Source organism: Abramis brama (genome assembly GCF_963993115.1).
Source record: "Abramis brama genome assembly, chromosome: 2".
Taxonomy (NCBI): domain Eukaryota; kingdom Metazoa; phylum Chordata; class Actinopteri; order Cypriniformes; family Leuciscidae; genus Abramis; species Abramis brama.
In genome coordinates, this window is record NC_139964.1 from 31,701,390 (window position 1) to 31,722,761 (window position 21,372).

Here is a 21,372-nt window from a genome sequence, read left to right on the forward strand (position 1 = left end):
TCGTGCAAGAGGCCGTGGCGTGCAACTAGGGTCCGAGGAAGTAGAGGCTGAGGACGGGGTGGTCGCTGGAAAGCCACGATGATATTGACACGCGTTTTATTTCTTTGTTTATCCAAAGACTTTTTGTTCATTACCTTTTCTTGTACTGTCTTCTTTTTTTGCCTTGTTTGCCTTCACTAACTGCATGCCGGTAATGTGAATTTTGATTGCTCTTTCTCTGCCATTGTTTTGCTATTCCTAGGTTCCGTGCCTCTCGAATTCCTCAAATCAAACGTGCGCGCGCAAGTGGGCAGATCCCGTGGCAAAAGGGTGGTTGCCATGGTTGCGAGAGAGAGTGACAGTCGCCTAAGCCAATCCTTTGATTCGTCCCGAATCGAAATAATGAGCTGTGTTTAATACAGATTAAACGGTCTAGAGTCACTTGATTTTTATACTCTTTTTTTCAGAGTACTTACATTTTAATTATGTATTGATATATATAGAAAGTTTTAACAAATTTGGATCTTTTATTTTTATATAGTCCTACCTACCCTGCCTTTAATGCATGATAAATATAGCTTACGGTTCTACTAATAGCGGACACGAGCACTGCTGTACGAGCGTCGTCGTGATGTCAGTGAATTTTAGGTGCCCCCTCAGGATGCCTGAGTAGTTGCGCTCGCCAATGAGCGTCTCCAGTCAGTGTGAATGTCCTTCATTTCTCTGTCTGGCTAGTGAACTTGCCATCACGGATCCTAATTTGGATTTTTTAAAAGGGAAGAAAAGCACCTCTCCGGTTCGCCGCTGCTCCTTAATCGCGTGACATTCTGGAGCGATTAAAACAACTTTAACTGCGCGCGACATGGAATGCCGAGTGCTGTCGATTCAGAGTCATGTCGTGAGAGGATACGTGGGGAATAAATCTGCATCCTTCCCGTTACAGGTGAGCAGCTGAAGCACGACAGATGCACTCGTGATAATTATGTTATAGTGCATGACAGCATGCTTGTGGACTGGAGAAAGGAAAGGTCACATGGTCAGTATTCCTTTGCATGCAGTTCTTGTGATATCTATGAAGTGAACTTCCTTTATCCAGAGTCTAATCAATTTAATTCCCAGAACTTGGCCTTTTGATGCTTGTTGCAGCGATATGCAAGACGGAATCGAAGATATGCGTCTATTAATAGTAATTTGGCTACATTTATATGCCACAGGAACTTAATAAAGCTCGTGTTGCCAAAACACCGGCAGTTTAATGCTCACAACAACCCGATGCGGTGAGACCAGCGACTGTCATCATTAGAAGGAGTGACAGTGCCGTGAATCATCACCAGAAATGATTCGGATATCATTGAATCTCGGTTTCCGAAAGATCATTTGGCATGAGGGTTCAAGCCCCGTCCAAACTATTAAATTAGGCTCATTAGTTTCTGAATGGCTCCAGCTGTCATGCCACCAGAAAGCGGCTGTCTTCCTCTTCTGCTTGCTCGCGCTGTCTTACGATTACAAGACTGACGTCACAGCCGCGAGACTCAATTCCTGCAAAATCGTGACATGTTTTTTTTTTTTCAGCGGCTCTCCCAGCCACCCACGCTCGTGCATCCTGCGTTTTACATTTAATTTCTCTAAACTTTGAGTCCGCGTCTTTCATTGACAGAGAACGCTATTTGCATTGACCCTCATGTTTTGAAATTGTCTTTATGTTTGTGTTCCGAGAGACTCGAAATCTGTTCGTGTATCATATACTAATAGTGCTGCTTTTAATAGTAAGTGAAATTAACCTTTTATTTCCCTTTCAAATTCTTCCAATGTGTTATTGTGACAAACAAATTCCAGTAGGCAGATATATGGCATGAAACGGAGTTGGTTGGATGGTTGTGGTTTGCTATTGGCTGATCTCATGTAAGTGACAGGTTGTCCCGCCCTCGCGCCAGTAAACACGTCATCAGAGAAGAGATGTTGCTGCAAGAGGGAGGGGCACATGCATAAAAAAATTACGTGCACAGATAACTAATTTATAATAAATACTGCAAAATTCCATAAAAATTAAGAGTTGATGTTTTTTATGACAAGTATGATTCACTTAAACAATGAGTGTAGGCCTAATTGTTTTGCGGTTTATCTTTTAAAGAGGCGAGACACTACAGTCAAAAACACTGTTTTTCATGCGTCCGTCAATTTTGAGATTTGGGGCTTTCTGGCTCTTCATAAAGTGTTTTTTTCCAGACTAGTGGAAAAAAAACATCCAAAATGCTCTATTATGTTGATCTTTTATAGCTCTTTATCTATTTGTTTCTGTAGATTTAAATTGCACTATATATCTTTAAAAGCCGTTTTCTCAAAATGTGTTTTTTCTCCTAAACTGAGTCAGAAATATCCACTTCAGCAGCACTTACATACACCAGACATACAACATACATGATTTTATACAAGATTTTATTCCTTAAAAAAAATTTCTTTCCTGATTTATGGAGTGATAAAAAAATAGATATCCAAAATTATCCAAACTGTAAACTTTTGACTCTAATGTCAAAAAATAAATAAAAAATTTAACAAGAATTTTGAACCTGACTTCATCCAATGTTCAGTTTTTTGTTCTAGAAATCTATGCAAGTTAATAGATATTTAATTAGATAATCCCTCACTTGCATATTTTAGGGCTGGGTATTATCATTATTATCATTATACTAATTATTATCATAATTCGATTCGATTTCGATTCACAAACTTGCGTTTCGATTTGAATCAATATTGATTATTTTGGATATCAGGTATAATACATGGCAAATATTCTCAAGGAAAATAAATCTCTTAACTAATGCTGTAAACTATGGGAGTCAGTTGTAGCCTAGGCTTCATTAGCCTACTAATTGAATATTGAATTAGCCTAAATATTGAAGGTAAAAATGAAATGATTTGTATACAAACACTTAAATTACACTTATGTATTTTTATAATAATAAAGTTATATGAAATATAAACATTTAAATGGTGGCTGTCATAAAAACTTGCCAGATTTATTCAAACATGCATTAAATATTGAAGAACATAAAAAAATAGGCTAAAGAATATGTAATATGGTGCATATATTTAGCAAAATGCTCCTCTCTAGAGTTAATTTTTCTAGCAGACTAACGAGTTTATGGTCACTGGATATGGTTTTTCTGAGGTAAATGTGATGTTACATGACATTGTTTACAAGCTGTTTTACTGACGTTTAGCTGAGCTGCGCCAGAGCGATCTCACGCCCACAGCGCCAAAACGATATTTATGTTTTTGAATTCCGTAAGAAAATGGACGTAATTTGAAATCTGAGACTTTGTTTCATATCAGTAGTAACAAAGCACAAATATTATTGTGATTTATTGGATGGGATGCGCGCTACCATTCGTTCATCAACTGAAAACTGGATGACTAGCCTAATCGATTCTTGGGATTTAAGAATCGATGTCGGTTCGTAAAAATGAGAATCGATTAAAATCGAGAAATTTTTACCCAGCCCTAGCATATATTTCAGAAATAAGCTATTCTTAATGTAATCAATCAACTGGGGAAGTATAGTTTTATATTAGTTATTTTTTTGTCTTAGAATAATTAATATAATTAATTTGGTTGTTTTTCACTCCAATTTTTTGTGTATTTTGTACTAGGTGTTGAAACTGCAAGAGAAAACACACATTTGTGTTATTTGAAAATTGTAGTAGCCCTGGTTTATAGTCTACTTAGGCTATGGCATTTCAGTTACGAAGAACGAAGGCCGCACCAGAGTCAGGACGTTTAAATAAATGAAAGCATGAGAAAACAGTTTAATGTTCACAAAAACTAACTCGATATACCTGTTAAATCGTCTGGGTTACAGTGGTTATGGCATGTGAAATGTCCTCGATAACTAGTAAAACAAGAAGACATAGGCCTACTTAATTTTGTTAAGTATTCTTAGGTTTAGTTAGTTTTTCTGCCACTGTTTCAGTTCTGTTTTATGATAAGTTTATGATAGTAATATGTATACACCATCACAGACTCTAGTGATTATTGCTTTTAGAGTGTGTGTTACTCTCTGAATGAACTTCTTTTCACGTGCTGAATGTGTCTGTGTTTGCCAGGTCATGGGGTTTGAGGTGGACTCGATCAACTCTGTTCAGTTCTCCAATCACACAGGTAGGCTGACTCTAACTCTAACAGTCTGTCTCAGTGAAACAAAGTCATACAAAAGCATTTTTAGAAAAAAAAAAAAAACTGTTTAAGTTGTTGTGCGGTTCACTTATTTGAGTCTCAAATTAAGTCTTTAAAATGTATTATTATGATGATGATGTCACACATGATGAGAATGTGTTACTGTATGATGTCATAATTACTACAACCAGATGGAATCTTTTTGGCACCTTCTTTTGCAATTAAAGTTGTGGTATTATCTGAAATAGATTATGGCATGGTAAAACATGTTAAACAGCGCAGTCAGCGTACATGTGTTTTTTTTTAAAATATTGTAAAGTTAATATGTCACGATACAACATGTTCACAAACATGCACTGAAGAAAGAATCACTACAGATTTCATAAACATAAGATAATGTGTTTTTCAAGTTAAAATTTTCAGATTACCTGACAGGCAGCCCCAAACAACAGCTGATCAGCTTATGAACATGTGATTGAACATATTATAATAATTTTATAATTGGCTAATTTGCTGCTCCACAGTTTGTTGTGTATAACATAATTTGGTAACACTTTACAATAAGGTTCATTAGTTAATGTATTAGCTAACAATGAGCAAAACATTTGTTACAGTATTTATTAATCTTAATTAATGTTAGTTAATAAAAATACAGCTGTTCATTATTTGTTCATGTTAGTTCACAGTGCATTAACTAATGTTAACAAATACAACCTTTGATTGTGATAACATGTTAGTAAATGTTGAAGTTAATATGAACTAAGATTAATAAATGCTGAAGAAGTACTGTTCATTCTTAGTTCATGTTAACTAAGGAACACTACAATAATGAACCTTATTGTAAAGTGTTACCCATAATTTGTATTTAAGATTATAGACATTAAAGACTTTTTTTTTTAATCCTGACTGTATTTTATACGAGTTCATGAGTTTTGATCACTTGTCGGATATCACTTGTTTCAATGCACCCTAATGCATTTCCACATTCACAGAGTAATTTTCATCTGCAAATGCACTGTAGTGCCCCTTGACCTCTTAATGACAAGAGGACAGAAACAGATGCTTCAGTCAAGTGCTTAAAGCATATTCCATTCACATGTTGTGACAGTTCATTTTGAAGTGTGTGTGTGTGTGTGTGTATTTGGGTGCTGTTAAACAGACCACTGATCCTTGTACTTCAGGAGGGTATTGATATGTTTTCTTCTCTTTGGATTGTACACTTCCCTTATGGTTCTTTAAAACTTTTTGCTTGCGAGAGCAGAATATTCACCTGCATTTAGACCCGCTGTTCCCGCTCAGCTCTTAGTTCTTCATTTACTCTCATGTTGTTCCACTGGTATGATTCCCTGGTCCCCCCCCCCCCCCCCCCCAAGTCTTCTGAAGCAAGTTCATGAGTCTTTTCTGATTCATAAATTGCTAATTTTGGGCTAGGTCTTTTCAGTAAATCAGCTGCTTCACAAAATAGGTCTGAATGATTTGTTCATAAATCAGACTGATACAGTTCTTAACTCAGTTCTTAACTCTAAAAAGTTGACAGCCAGCACCAGATTTTTGATTTTCTCAAAATGTTCATGGCCCCCTGAATATTTTGTTGTATGAATATCTGAACATGCAAAAGACATAAAAATAATAACAGAGCCTCTGCTTTGAAAAACAAACAAAAAAACATTTTATTCTAGTTTCATGCATTATTATTATTTTATTTTTGGGTAAGTTTTATAAAAAAAGCTACATTTTTAACTGAAAGCTGAGAAAAAAGTTTTTTTTGTCTGAGACCGGATCGGATTCAGAGCGATAATTAAAACATAGATGGAGTAGATCCATAGACTGTAAACATAATATGGACGTAGTGTCCGTGACGTCACCCGTAGGTTTCTGAAGAGCATTTTTTAAGCCCAAAGTGGGCGGAGCCGGCCGTCGCCATCTTGGCAGCGCGTCACTCCCGGATAACCGAAAATGATCAAAGAGGCGGGATTAGCTGAGGTGACGTGATGCTAACAGACAGCAGACAAACGGCTAGTAGTGATAGCAGTGGATATCCACCTGTCACTCAAGTGGTCACGCCCTTAATTATGCAGAACTTTAAGGCTTAATGTAATTTAAACGGTACCAGGCTGTAAACATATTTTTTTCTGCTGTAAAGTTGGGCATTTTAACATTCTGGTTCTATGGGATTGACTCTCTTTTTGGAGCCTCTAGTGGCCAGTCGGTGAATTGCAGTTTAAGTCACTTCCTTGTTGGATTCAAAAGAGAGACCAGAAGGTTGCCACTCGAGTAGATCAGTGGTTCCCAATTCCAGTCCTCGTGACCCACTGCTCTGCACATTTTGTATGTCTCTCTTATCTGACACACTCAGTTCAGTTCATGGAGTCTCTCCTAATGAGCTGATGATCTGGTTCAGGTGTGTTAAATAAGGGAGACATACAAAATGTGCAGAGCAGTGGGTCACGAGGACTGGAATTGGGAACCACTGGAGTAGATCGTGTCCATCAACACCTCCAAAGCTTGTACAGTCCTGTATCTCTTCATGAGTTTCACATTTTATCGGTAATGTTTGACCGTTTTGAATTTATATGCTGTTTAATAATGTTTGCTGATCGCATTATTGTGCATTGTGCAAAGCATTGCTCTATCGCTTGTTTCTCTTCTTCTTCGCCCGTGTTTTGATCCAGAGGTTTTGTACTATTTCAGCATAATAATGCCCCCTACCGTATAACAGTGAAAACACAGATTGCCGGAAGATTGTCAATGGCGGGAAAAGAGTTAATGGTCAATAATGACTTCAATTTTCTTTAATGATATGTTAAACAAAGCTATAATATGAAGGTAGCCAAATTTACCATTGTTCAGCGAATTTACGTTGGCGAAATCCAGCCATTTCTGTGGGAATCCACGCGATACACAATTTTGAGATTTCCCCACACAGATTTTGCAACTGTTTCAAGTTAATCGTGCAAATTTGCTGTGTTGACCAGCTGAAAGCCACTGTGTTTGAAAGTGACTCCAGTGTGAGCTGTGCTTTATACATTGCTACACTATTGATAATATGTGCCCTTTTTTCCCTGTAAAGTTTCACTGAAATTTCACTAATTTAACCACACCTTGACTTCAGAAGACTTGGAATATAGTGCATGATTCATATAGGCTACATTTATAATACCTTTATAATACTTTGCATCCTTTTTGCAGCTTGAAATCTCCTGCCCCCATTCATTTACAAAAGATCATGACCCACGACTGGTATGCATGTCACATGCTTGTCTGTCACTGCAAAATTTCCCAAACACTGTTTCTGGACCAGCTTCTCATAATCACATCCCATTTCAAAGCACATCAGTTAGAATAACCCTAACTGGCCTCGGATCAGTAGTCTAAACAACACGTGGCACAACCCACTGTAGGCTGTTGCCCTGTGACTGGCCTCCCTCTCCGCTCGGCTGCTTTCTCCTACTCAGAGCTGTAACATTGTCTTTATCCACTTGAGTTTAAAGCTATTTAAGCCTATAGAAGGAGGGACTTAGACTAATGCCACTGTGGCTTACTTAGTATTCCCAAACCAGCAGCCGCTGTCAGCACAGCTAACCAAGTGCCATGGGACTCTGGTCGGGATCTGTAGTTGTAGTTGGGTAGGTTAGTGGTTTACTCCTGTGGTCACATCAAGTCTTCAGCAGTTCAGCACATGGCTGATTGAAATCATGGGTAACTGGTTTAGAGTAAGTGGACACTAAGTACACTAGACTAAAGTCTTATCCGTCTCTCTTGCTGTCTCCTTCTCTTTTCTGCTTCAGAGATGAATTCAGCATATTGACACTATATATATATGTGTATATATAGTGTATATATGTGTATATATGTATATATATATGTATATGTGTGTGTGTGTATGTGTGTATATATATATGTATATATGTATATGTATATGTATGAAGACCAAGTGCTTTATTGATAATTTATATATATGGCCAGATACATTGGATATTTCCCTTCTCTATTATTATGCGCCTTTTTTCTAATTCAAAAATAATACTTTTTTCTATAGCATGTATTTGAAGAAATTTTTTTCCATCTTCCATAATGAACATTAAAATGTTATGATGGCAAATATTCACTATAAATTATTTAATTTTTTAATTCATCTATATTTTTATATAAAAGGATTATAGATTTATGATATGAGCCATTTATTGATTATTAGCCTTTTTAAAAAGTACTAATCAAGTGTTTTGGGTCTGTAAGATTTCTTTGTTTTTGTAAAAAAAAGATATGCTTCCCAAGGCTGCATTTATTTGATCAAAAATACAGTGAATATTGTTAAATATTATTCCAATTTAAAAAACAAAAAACAAAACTGTTTTCTATTTTAATATAGTTTATTCCTGTGATGCAAAGCTGAATTTTCAGCATCATTACTCCAGTCTTTAGTCTCACATGATCGTTCAGAAATCATTCTAATATGATGATTTGATGCTCAAGAAATGTATTGTCAATGTTGAAAACAGTTGTGCTGCTTAATATTTAAGTTTTTTCAGGATTTGATATAGAGGTGACGATGTATTACAGCATCCATTGACCTTTGTCTAGTTAATGTACCATTGGCCAAGTCTAGTTAATGTACAAACATTTTGGTTTCTGAAATATAGGACCGAGCAATCAGTTTTCTTTTAGAATGAATTTCTTGATGGTAAATAATGGCCATTTACTCTGTTAGCATTTACTTTTAATCGGCATCTAAAAGTACATTCTTCCTGTTGAGCTGATCTGCAAAACTGGGACCTTTCCTCTAGGACTTTATCGTTTGACCTTGGAAATATATTTGCATCCAGAGCATTATCTCTGTTCGGAACATCGATGGGCGCAGCAAAGCCTTATGGGTAGAAACAGCATGCACCTCACACAGCGGCTTCTGAATGCTGATCGTGATTTGGTGTGAAATCGAGTATCTGCATGATGCGTGCGGGTAAAGCGTTTGGGATTAGAGAGCTCTGTGGTTCCAGCGGAGAGGCATTGCAGAGTTGCGGCAGCAGGAAATGATGACGACAGACACCCGTCTTATCGCAGATTCCCCATCGCAGTCATTTTCTCCCCGAAACACACACATCAAGGCGACAATAGTGCGTCTTTTTCATCCAGCCCCTCAGGCTTTCCTCTGTCCTGTTTCTTAGCAACAAGAAGCATGCCGGTGACTCACCTGAATTGTGACATCATCACAGCTCCCGCGGGCAGCACCGATGGTCTCTGACGAAACGACGGGACTTTTGTTCGTAACCCATACATATCAAGGGCAGACGAACCGGACGGTGGATTTTGAGATGTGATTTGTATGTGTCTGACCTGTGATCTGTCATTACCCAGGTTACTCTCACTGGAAGGGCCAAGTGTTGACTGCAGATGAGCTTCACGTGCTGTATGAAGGGATCAAACTGAACAACGTCAACCACTACGACTATGTACTTACAGGTCAGTTCTTTGGGTACCAGTCATGCCTGTGAAACTCTTGTCTGTCACACTGCTGTGGATATTATTTGCACGCTTAGTCATTTATTGAGCCTATAGGGAGGAAAACTATTGTATGATTTAGTTCCCTGTTGGCATCAGACTCTCATATTTCCAGCACTTTTCAGTTGGAGCGATGTACATGGGCCCTGTGTGAGGCCCTAGAGGCCCCGAGGGCAGGTCAGCGCCGTATCTGTGCTCATAATGTCATACACACATGAGAAAGGCTCTTTTGACTTGGAGCTGTGTGTATATCTTCAGCTACAGGCTGTTCTGGCTCTGTGGACTAGTGAGAGTGGGAAAAGTGTGTTTTAACAGTTGACATGCATCACAGGAGAATTCTGGTCTCAAAGTCATTTCCACTACATCTCAAATTATAGATTTTTAAAGTAAAATGTCATTCTGTGGTGGAAGTGAAAGTGGTAGAAATGACACTTTAAACATTATTGGAATAAAATGAATGTCTTGCTCAGGAAGTTTTATAGCTTACATTTTATGTACCCTAAATACATATTTTCACATTTGCATAATATTTGTACAGTATTTTCACACTTTTTGCTTTTGCATTATAATTACAATATTTTCACACTTTGCTTGCATACTATTTTGTACAGTATTTTCAAACACATTGATTAATATTTGTACAATATTTTCACACTTTTTGCACTATATTTGTACAGTATTTTCACACTTTGCATACTATTTTGCATAATATTTGTTAAATATTTTCGCACATTTTGCATTAAATTTGTACAATATTTTCACACTCTGCGTAATATTTTGCGTTATGTTTGTACAATATTTTCACACTTTGCATACTATTTTTTTGCATAATTTTGTACAATATTTTCACACATTTTTCATAATTTGACAATCACAGCTTGATTTTAAAAGATGCAATATAAAAAATTATCAAGTGTTATTTATTATTTCATATATTTTATCTCAATCATTGTAACCAAGTACACTAACTATTAGTGGCAAAATTGTTGGTTTGTGCTTTTTTGTAAAATATTGATATACTCTGTTTAAAAGTTGTTTGAAAGAAGTCTCCCCAAGGATGCCTATTTTGAGCAATAATACAGTAAAAACAGAAATATTGTGAAATATTATCATTTAAAAAAACTGCTTTCTATTTGAATATATTTTAACATTCATCTGAAGTCAAAGCTGAATTTTCAGCATCATTACTCCAGTCTTCAGTGTCACATGATCATTCTAATATGATGATTTGATGCTCAAAAAACATTTATTGTTATTATAATTTGTGGAAGCCAAGATATATTACACTATACATTTTCATCATTTCATGTTTTCAAGTTTTCAGTATGGGACAGATATTTTTATGATCGATTTCCAAGCTTAGATTTAAAGTCTGGAACAAGAGGAAAACTATAGAATCTATATATAAAAGGTATTTGAAATAAAATAAACAAATAAATAAAGACATGGTAAAGCGGTTACAATTAAACATTTAAAATTAGTTTTAATAAAGATCGACCCCTGGATATAAAAGTGCTGGTTAAACTTCAACATTGTGGCATTGAGTGTTGCATAGGCAAGCACCCGTTTTCTTCAGAAAATGTAAAGTTCTGTTGAGAGTTGAGTCTGGAGTGAGAGAGGAAGTGAACACATCTCTCTCGCTCTGTAAAGGCGCTGCTAATAATCATCACCGGGGGACCACAGAGGACACATGGTCATAGACTCGCAGGTCTCGCACGAGCACCGCAGACTGAGATGTTGTGCTCTGCCGAGTGTCCCCGGTGCATGAGCTCTCCTTTATCGTCACCTTGAGAGGAGAGGAAAGCACAGAATGGGAAAAGGGGGAAAGGAGAACATGGGAATAGAGAGCAGTGTGGGAAGAATTTATACATGCAGTTTGCAGTCCAGTAGAGCCACATTTCACAACGAGTCTAATAAATGACTGATTTGAAAGATTATGCTTATCAGGATTCTTTTATTCATTGTAATTTTTGTTATTAGTATGTTTGTTTAGCAAGGATGCATTCAATTGAAAAACATGTATCACTGTTTTCAACATTGATAATAATAAGAAATGTCTCTTGAGCAGCAAATCATCATATTAGAATGATTTCTGAAGGATCATGTGACACTGAAGTCTGGAGTAAAAAAAAATCAACTTTGCCGTCACAGGAATAATTAGTATTACAAAACATAAAATGTATTAATATATCATATAAATAGAAAACCGTTATCTTAAATTGTAATAATTTCCCAAGAATTTTGACCAAATAAATGCAGGCTTGATTATCATTAGAGACTTAAGAGACCCCGAACATTTGAACTGTAGTGTATTTGATTTTAACATCAAAATCAGACTACTTTAAAATGTCATGTAGAAGTGGTTTCCTTGCGTTGACGGCTTTATATATATAATGAGCTGATTTAGGTAGTTGTCAGTGTGCTCATTATTCTGTATCCAGTGACCATCTATCCTATCTAATGCCTAAGCACAGTTTATAATGCAATATTTCTAATGCGGTAACATGAATTTTTGAAGTGCTATTTGAAGGCTTCTGCACGCCTCTCTTACTTGTGGCTTGTGTTGTCGCAGTGCGATTTATTGTGTGACACACTATGACATCATGAAAAGCAGTGAAGGTCAGATGCGTCACACATAGGATTTATTTACCTGAGCCGCCACATGACCAATAGCTTGAGGAGTGGCCCTGGGGGTTTCAAGGCTGTCCCACCTCAAATAACTTTTGATATTTATTGATATTTACTGGTGTGTTTATTGAGTTCCAAGTCTATCAATTTAACTAGGGCCTATTGTGCTTTTTTACATTTTCAACTTTCTTTAGTGTAATGTTGCTGTTTGAGCATGAAAAAGCTCTGCAAAGTCACTCCAAAGGGAGTTGTTCTCTATATCAGTGCGCACTGTTTCTGAACTCCCTGAAACGCCTCCATTGTAGTCTTGAGTTTTCTTCCTTGAAACGAACACGTTGCAATATTCCTCATATAAATAATTCCCTTCCCAAGGCATATGCAGAAAAAGGTGGTGAGGCCTGGTTAGGGGTGTGATATTTCTGAAACACACTTGAAGTGATTGACCAATCACAACACACCGATTCAGCTGACCAATCAGAGCACATTGTGCTTTTCAGAAGGAGGGGCTTCATAGAGATCAAAACTAAACGGAGCGTTACTGACAGACTGGAAAGAGAGGTGCTGCAACAGTGTGAAATATATGTGAAACATAATGTGTTTTAAACATTCAAGCATGAAAACCTGTTCTGGTAGACCCAAAAACAAAATTAAGACTTTTATGCTGTTCTGATTCTTTTCTGTCGTCTGAAATAAAATAACTTTGTTAGGCCAAGTGTTTAGGCCTAACACAATATTTCACCCACAAATTGAGTGTATTGTATTGTTCCCACCTTAACTGTTTTAAAGTTGTCAGGCAGAAAGAACGAGAATGAACTGGTGCCTGTGCCGAGTGCTCAGTTTTAGCACTTCAGGCAGAATCCTGATCTGGAACGAATGGAGTCTCAAGAGGAAAACAAAATTGTTGATAAAAGCACTTTTGTTTCTCCATTACTGCAGGTTACACTAGAGATACATCATTCCTGGAGATGGTGGTTGATATTGTACAAGAGCTGAAGAGGGCCAATCCTAACCTGGTATATGGTGAGTGTTTTTCAGTCTCTTTGATCAGGTTAACATGACGCTCTATAGATCAGTGCCTTTTCTGCATTATAAATGTTTGTACAGGCATGTCTAGACACCATCATTCAAAAGTTTTGGGGTATGATTTTTTTTTTTTTTTTTTTTTGCAAGAATGCATTAAATTAATCAGAAGTGATGGTAAATAGTGAAAAAAGATTTCTATTTATTTTTATTTTTATTAAATGCTGTTCTTTTGAACTTTCTATTATTAATCAAGGAATCCTGGGGAAAAAATGTATCCCGGTTTCCACAAAAATATTAAGCAGCAACTGTTTTCAACTCTGATAATAATAATAAATGTTTCTTGAGCATCAAATCTGCATATTAGAATGATTTCTGAAGGATCACGTGACACTGAAGAAGAAAAAATTCAGCTTTGCATCACAGGAATAAATTAATAATAGTTTTTTTAAAAATGCACAATATTACTGTATTTTTGTAAAATACAAATAAATGCAGCCTTGATAAGCATAAGAGACTTCCTTCAAAAACATTAAAAAAGATCATAACAACCCCAAAATTTTGAACAGCAGTGTACATTAACCTTGTACATTAAGGAATAACTTGTTTAACTCTGTTTTTCTGTCAGTGTGTGACCCTGTCTTAGGTGACCATGGTTCAATGGTAAGCTTGCTTATGTTCTAGATCCTCTCTTTCTTTCTTCTGTTCCATTATGTTCATTATACAGGAAATAGAAGTTAGCTGACGTTTATTTTTCATAGTACTCTTTGTCTTTTGCAGTATGTTCCTCAGAATCTCCATCCTGTCTACAAGAATAAAGTGGTACCTGTGGCCGATATCATCACACCCAACCAGTTTGAGGCAGAGTGAGTAAAATACCCTCCACTCAAACATTTGTGTGTGTTACCGTGTGATTGGATGTTTCCGTGCTGCAAATGTCAAACCTCAGTGGTTTTCAGTCAGATTGCTGACATAAGAGTGCCCTCTGGTGGTCAGTCGTGGCTCTACACTCAAATCTTCAGTCCCACTGATGTGCAATCAACTCCTCTAACTCTGTGCTCTTCATTCCAGGTTATTGACAGGGAAGAATATCAGCACAGAGAAAGACGCTGTTGAGGTGAGTTTAAATACACACACACACACACACACACACACACACACACACACACACACACACACACGAGAAATGGAGTAGGCTTATAAAAAGGAGGGAAGCAGAAAGCAATGTCTAAATATAAATTAGATGCTCTAACTGCAAATGATACACAAACCACTTTAATTTCCAAATGTTGTTATGTTATATTATTTGTTAATAATAAAGGTATTATTATAATTCATTATCATCTTTATCATCACCAATAATAATACAAATAACAATGTTTTAAAATTATTGCTTTATTATTATCTTAAAATTATTATTGTTTTATGTTACAATGATTAACAATTATTGTTATTATTAGGCGGTAATATTAAGGTAATAATAATACAATTATTATTATTAATAATATTATGGAAATATTAGAAAATATAATAATTACTAATAATTATTTATTTATGTTGTTGTTACTATTATTATTAATCTAATCAATTATTATTATCATCATCATCAAAAATACAAATAATAATGTTTTAAAATTATTGCTATATTATCATCTTAATATTATTATTAATGTTTTATGTTACAATGAATAATAATATTAGTATTATTAGATGATAATATTAAGGGAATTATAATATTAATATATTATGTAATCAATTACTATTATAATTATTATTATTATATCCTGTGTGTGTGTATGTATGTATGTATGTATGTATGTGTGTGTGTGTATATATATATATATATATATATATATATATATATATATATATATATATATATATATATATATATATATATATACACACATACACACATACATACATATATATATATATATATATATATATATATATATATATATATATATATATATATATATATATATATATATATATATATCAGGGTTTCCGTTGTCCGGTAATTACCGGACATTGGCCGGAAAAAAAATGAAATGTCCGACAAAATGAAATCTCTCCGGTCAAATTGTCCGATTAAAATTGCCTTATAATCCCGCCCCCCTAACACAATCTGAATTTGAGAATAAGCCTAAAATGTATAAAGCAAAAATACACCGACCTTTGGCTATGTTATAAAGGGCAGCCGAACAGGCTCTACCGTTTGAAAGTTATTAAACATTATTACATGGCTTGGTTGAATTCCAATGTGGAATGCGGTCTGTTATTTCTTGATATCAGACCGCTGCGAAGCACTAACGGCGCCAGGATTTTGATTGTAGGTGGGCCAGTTAAAATAAGCCAAAAAATTAAAAAAAATAAATAAAAACGGGTTCCCCTTCATTTCCGTTTCAGCGCTTTTCTGGGCACTGAGGACAGTGACTCAGTAGCCGAACTTAAACAGGATTTTTTTTGTTGCTTTTTTAATACAATTACAATTTCATTTAATTTATTGTTTAATAAAATTAGTTACCGCACGGGCACCTGATTAGGCCTATATCGTCTGCTATATTTGCTGCTTATTTATTAAATACAGGCAATTGGTTGATAAAAAAATGATTAAAATTAAGATACAATTTATACAAAACGAAATTCACTTCAAAAAAGTCTTTCTACAAAACCAAACTTAATTAAGTGGTCAAAATCATGTCTGACCCGCTCCATGTCTCTCGATATTGCGCATCCTATACTCGTGCAGTTCACTTTTCATAATCAACATAAATTAAAAAATAACATTATAATATTTTAACAAATATTAAACTAAATGAGCTTATTTAATGGCTACAACACGTATAGTAGACCTAGACTCTCTATTTGTACAAATTGCTGCACATTCTTTTTATTCAGAATTTTGCACACATAAGTTGAAAGGCATTTGATTGTGCATGCATAGTAAAACATATCTGCAACATTTATCAAGTTCACTGATAATTATGCGCGCACAACAAGGTTACGTGGCTTATGCGCATTGCAGGTTGACACTGAAGTTCGCTTGAGTAAAAACAATAGGCTTCAGATATTCTATATGGGGAAGGGGGATTGGTTTGTTAAACTATGAATGTGAAACCATAGTAAAAACAATTGGCGTTGATTGATGCCAATCGGACGTTCATGTTTTTTCCCGTTTTTTTATTTGAAAGTTAGGCTAATAAACATGTTGCATTCGGCCTGATTATGTCATTTTTTAAGTTACATAGCCTTCCTCCAGTTTTCCTCAACTTGACTAATTAAGAGGCGATATTTGACCGGCATATCATCAAAATGTCCGTGACCGGCACCATTTTTTTCTAGCGGAAACTCTGATATATATATATTTGAACACCCTGCTATTTTGCAAGTTCTCCCACTTAGAAATCATGGAGGGGTCTGAAATTGTCATCGTAGGTGCATGTCCACTGTGAGAGACATAATCAAAAAAAAAAAATCCATAAATCACAATATATGATTTTTTAACTATTTATTTGTATGATACAGCTGCAAATAAGTATTTGAACACCTGTCTATCAGCTAGAATTCTGACCCTCAAAGACCTGCTAGTCTGCCTTTAAAATGTCCACCTCCACTCCATTTATTATCCTAAATTAGATGTATCGTTAGTATGTGTCGTTAGCTGCATAAAGACACCTGTCCACCCCATACAATCCGTAAGAATCCAACTACTAAAGGCGGGCGTACACGGTGCGATTTTTGCTGTTTTTACGAGCTCGCAGATGATTTTTTTCACTCGGGAGAAATCGAGTAGAATCGGTGATGCTCGCATGGTCGCGGCTCGCACCGTGTAAGAGGAATTACGAGCCGAGCCGAGCACGTTATGAGCACCTCCCCGACCTCCCGATCATTTTTAAACATGTTTAAAAAATTCGGGGAGTCGGCCCGATTTTCACCAGCTGTCCCCTTCCAAATTATACACAACCACGTGGGGTTATACCTCAGTGGCAGCAACCATACAGCGTGCGCATACACTGTCTCTCTCTCTCTCACACACTCACACACACACACCTCTCTCTCTCTCCCTCTCTCTCTCAATTCAATTCAATTCTGTTCAATTCAATAAAGCTTTATTGGCATGACAAAAATACATTTGTATTGCCAAAGCATCAAAACAGCATAGAACATGATTTTGAACATTGTACTAGGCCTACAGAAAATAATAATAATAATTCAATTAAATAAAAATAATAAAATAAAAATAATAATTCTCTCTCTCTCTAGTTTTTATGTTGAATGGCTACTGTTCTCTGCTTTACAACAAATCATTTGCACACACATTTCTGTCATTTTTTCTATCTGAAGCTTTGCCTGCATGCAACATTGACGTCTCTGTGTTTAGCGCGAAAGCTCACGTGATTGCTGCCGGCTCGGGATAAAATTCTTGCAGGACAGTCGTGCCGTGTACCAGCTGCTTTGACGCGATTATCAGTTAAACTGACTCGTAACGTGTGCAATATCTCACGATCTCCCGAGTGTCCGATCCTGGTCCGAACTCGCACCGTGTACGCCCGCCTTAACATGGCCAAGACCAAAGAGCTGTCCAAAGACACTAGAGACAAAATTGTACACCTCCACAAGGCTGGAAAGGGCTACGGGGAAATTGCCAAGCAGCTTGGTGAAAAAAGGTCCACTGTTGGAGCAATCATTAGAAAATGGAAGAAGCTAAACATGACTGTCAATCTCCCTCGGACTGGGGCTCCATGCAAGATCTCACCTCGTGGGGTCTCAATGATCCTAAGAAAGGTGAGAAATCAGCCCAGAACTACACGGGAGGAGCTGGTCAATGACCTGAAACGAGCTGGGACCACCGTTTCCAAGGTTACTGTTGGTAATACACTAAGACGTCATGGTTTGAAATCATGCATGGCACGGAAGGTTCCCCTGCTTAAACCAGCACATGTCAAGGCCCGTCTTAAGTTTGCCAATGACCATTTGGATGATCCAGAGGAGTCATGGGAGAAAGTCATGTGGTCAGATGAGACCAAAATAGAACTTTTTGGTCATAATTCCACTAAACGTGTTTGGAGGAAGAAGAATGATGAGTACCATCCCAAGAACACCATCCCTACTGTGAAGCATGGGGGTGGTAGCATCATGCTTTGGGGGTGTTTTTCTGCACATGGGACAGGGCGACTGCACTGTATTAAGGAGAGGATGACCGGGGCCATGTATTGCGAGATTTTGGGGAACAACCTCCTTCCCTCAGTTAGAGCATTGAAGATGGGTCGAGGCTGGGTCTTCCAACATGACAATGACCCGAAGCACACAGCCAGGATAACCAAGGAGTGGCTCTGTAAGAAGCATATCAAGGTTCTGGCGTGGCCTAGCCAGTCTCCAGACCTAAACCCAATAGAGAATCTTTGGAGGGAGCTCAAACTCCGTGTTTCTCAGCGACAGCCCAGAAACCTGACTGATCTAGAGAAGATCTGTGTGGAGGAGTGGGCCAAAATCCCTCCTGCAGTGTGTGCAAACCTGGTGAAAAACTACAGGAAACGTTTGACCTCTGTAATTGCAAACAAAGGCTACTGTACCAAATATTAACATTGATTTTCTCAGGTGTTCAAATACTTATTTGCAGCTGTATCATACAAATAAATAGTTAAAAAATCATACATTGTGATTTCTGGAAAAAAAAATTTAGATCATGTCTCTCACAGTGGACATGCACCTACGATGACAATTTCAGACCCCTCCATGATTTCTAAGTGGGAGAACTTGCAAAATAGCAGGGTGTTCAAATACTTATTTTCCTCACTGTACATGCATATATGGGTGTGTGAGTGTAGAGACAGGGGGATTATATTTATTATGAAAATGATAACATTTGAAAATATTATTATTGCCTTAATATTATCTAATAATTATTCATATATAATTACTAATTATTATAACAATTATTTAACATTATTATAACCGTTATTTTGTTACTATTAATATCTAAACATATATGATTAATGCATAATCAATAATAATTATATTTTCTTTAAATTATCTAATATATTATTAATATATAATTACTATTGAGATTATAATAGTAATACTTTTTTTATTATTATTAGGAAAACATTTGTGAACCCTTTGAATACAGGCTGTCTGTATTTTTGAGACCTTTTGAAAATTGAGACAAAGCTCAACCATCAACAAGAAACGTGTTGCTGTCAACATTATAATGGAGATCCAGTAAAGGCCTCTGACTGTGTGTGTGTGTGTGTGTGTGTGTGTTCAGGTGATGGACCTGCTGCATAAGATGGGTCCAGACACTGTGGTCATCACCAGCTCTGATCTGCCCCCTCGTCTCGGAGACAGATTCCTGGTGTCTCTTGGCAGTCAGCGCATTTGTAAGTGTGTGTGTGTGTGTGTGTGTGTCCATGTGTGCTGAACAGTGGAAGATAATGTGGATTTTGACAGATGACAAATCATGAGAGCTTATTGGAATGCATGTGAATTCAAATATTTTTATATTTATTTATATATATATATATTTATTGCTCTGAACCATCTTCATGTGGTTGTGTAGCCTACTGGTTGAAGATCAGGGCTGGTTCATGTATGGTGAATTGTTTTGAAGAACGCAGACATGAACAAAATAGCCATGTTTCTGCAGTGATGCCGGACGGTACAAGGAAGACCCAGCGGATCCGAATAGAGGTGCCGAAAGTGGATGCGGTGTTTGTTGGGACAGGTGATCTATTTGCTGCTATGCTGTTGGCCTGGACTCACCATTACCCAACAGACCTGAAGGTACATAAATCATCATGTCATAAATGCATCACAGAGATCATGCAGCGCAGTAATAAAATGCTGATCGAGTGTTATTCTGTCTTGTTCTCTTTCTCAGACGGCATGCGAGAAGACTTTCTCCGTCATGCACCATGTCATTCAGAGGACTATATCTTATGCCCATGGTAACACAGCAGCCAAACGTTGTTTATGTGATATGTATGTTCATGTTGTTACAATGCCAAAATTTGTTATCAATATTAAAATTACAAATGAGTAATTGCTCAAGTAAACAGTCAGCAATAACACAAAAATAAGCAGTGCTTGATGTTTTCTAGGTATCTTGTAGCTGTATGAAGCACTTAAATATTTAATTAAAATAACAAACTCAATAAAAACATAGGATATTCACTTATACATTTGTTTGGTTTACAGTTATGGCCACTGAAAAGCCTAAACATGTCATCCATCTGTCACTATCATTGTTTCATTATGTATATACACCACTGTTCAAAAGATTTTTAAAAAAAATTATACTTTTATGGAGCAAGGACGCATTAATTTGATCAAAAGTGACAGTAAAGACTTGTACATCAAGAATCATGCGAGTGAAAATTCAGCTTTGTCATAACAGGAATAAATTACAATTTAAAATGCATACACATAGAAAACAGTTCTTAAAGTTATAATAATATTTCACAATATCTGTGTTTTTGATCAAATTTATGCAGCCTTGGTTAGCCAAAGAGACTTTCATAAACATCTTACATTGAAATTGTTCCATTGAAATGCTTTCCTGTCTTTGTCTTGCATGTTCAGAAATGGCAGGTCCAGGTAGAAGACCCAGCCCGGCTCAGCTGGAGTTACGGATGGTCCAGAGTAAAGCGGACATAGAGGATCCAGCCATAGTCATGGAGGCCACCGTTCTATAGAGCCGCCACACGCCACATCTCATCCACACACCTCACCCTCCGCTCACAACTGCACAATGTATAGATGTTGTACATTTTGATATGTAATGTGACATTGCCTTAGAATCTCAGCCAGAGCACAACAGTTCCATTCCCAAGAGATTCAGCAGGGTACGGCCAAACAGGCGAGAGGGGGGGTGATCGCTTGCGCAGAGAAAAGAGAAGGGAAGAAGCGAATGGGAGAGATGATCGGCCTCTCATTCACACTCTTGCAGTCTTCACCATCTCTGTCTCTCTCTCTCTCTCTCTCTCTCTCTCTCTCTCTCTCTCTCTCTCTCTCTCTCTCAAAGCTCCTCAAGAACTCCGGTTCGTCCTGCACATAAAGCCCAGTCTCTGA

General features: G+C 36.8%; 1 protein-coding gene across 1 annotated transcript; it reads left to right on the top strand.

The window, feature by feature from the left end:
* The first annotated feature begins 629 nt into the window (after window positions 1-629).
* pdxkb (pyridoxal (pyridoxine, vitamin B6) kinase b) lies at window positions 630-21,303 on the top strand. The gene is made up of 11 exons (XM_084106957.1): window positions 630-922; window positions 4,083-4,137; window positions 9,505-9,609; window positions 13,213-13,296; window positions 13,925-13,959; window positions 14,077-14,162; window positions 14,368-14,413; window positions 19,571-19,682; window positions 19,949-20,085; window positions 20,183-20,249; window positions 20,884-21,303. The coding sequence occupies exons 1-11, from the start codon at window positions 842-844 to the stop codon at window positions 20,994-20,996; spliced, it is 921 nt and encodes a 306-aa protein (XP_083963083.1). The 5' UTR covers window positions 630-841; the 3' UTR covers window positions 20,997-21,303.
* Window positions 21,304-21,372: the final 69 nt, after the last annotated feature.

What these genes read in the sequence shown, in the direction of transcription:
- pdxkb (XM_084106957.1), top strand. Translation starts at nt 842, where the DNA reads ATGGAATGCCGAGTGCTGTCGATTCAGAGTCATGTCGTGAGAGGATAC. An exon ending in CTACGACTATGTACTTACAG is followed by an intron (nt 9,610 to 13,212) that starts GTCAGTTCTTTG and finishes CCATTACTGCAG; the next exon opens with GTTACACTAGAGATACATCA. An exon ending in CAATCCTAACCTGGTATATG is followed by an intron (nt 13,297 to 13,924) that starts GTGAGTGTTTTT and finishes TTTTTCTGTCAG; the next exon opens with TGTGTGACCCTGTCTTAGGT.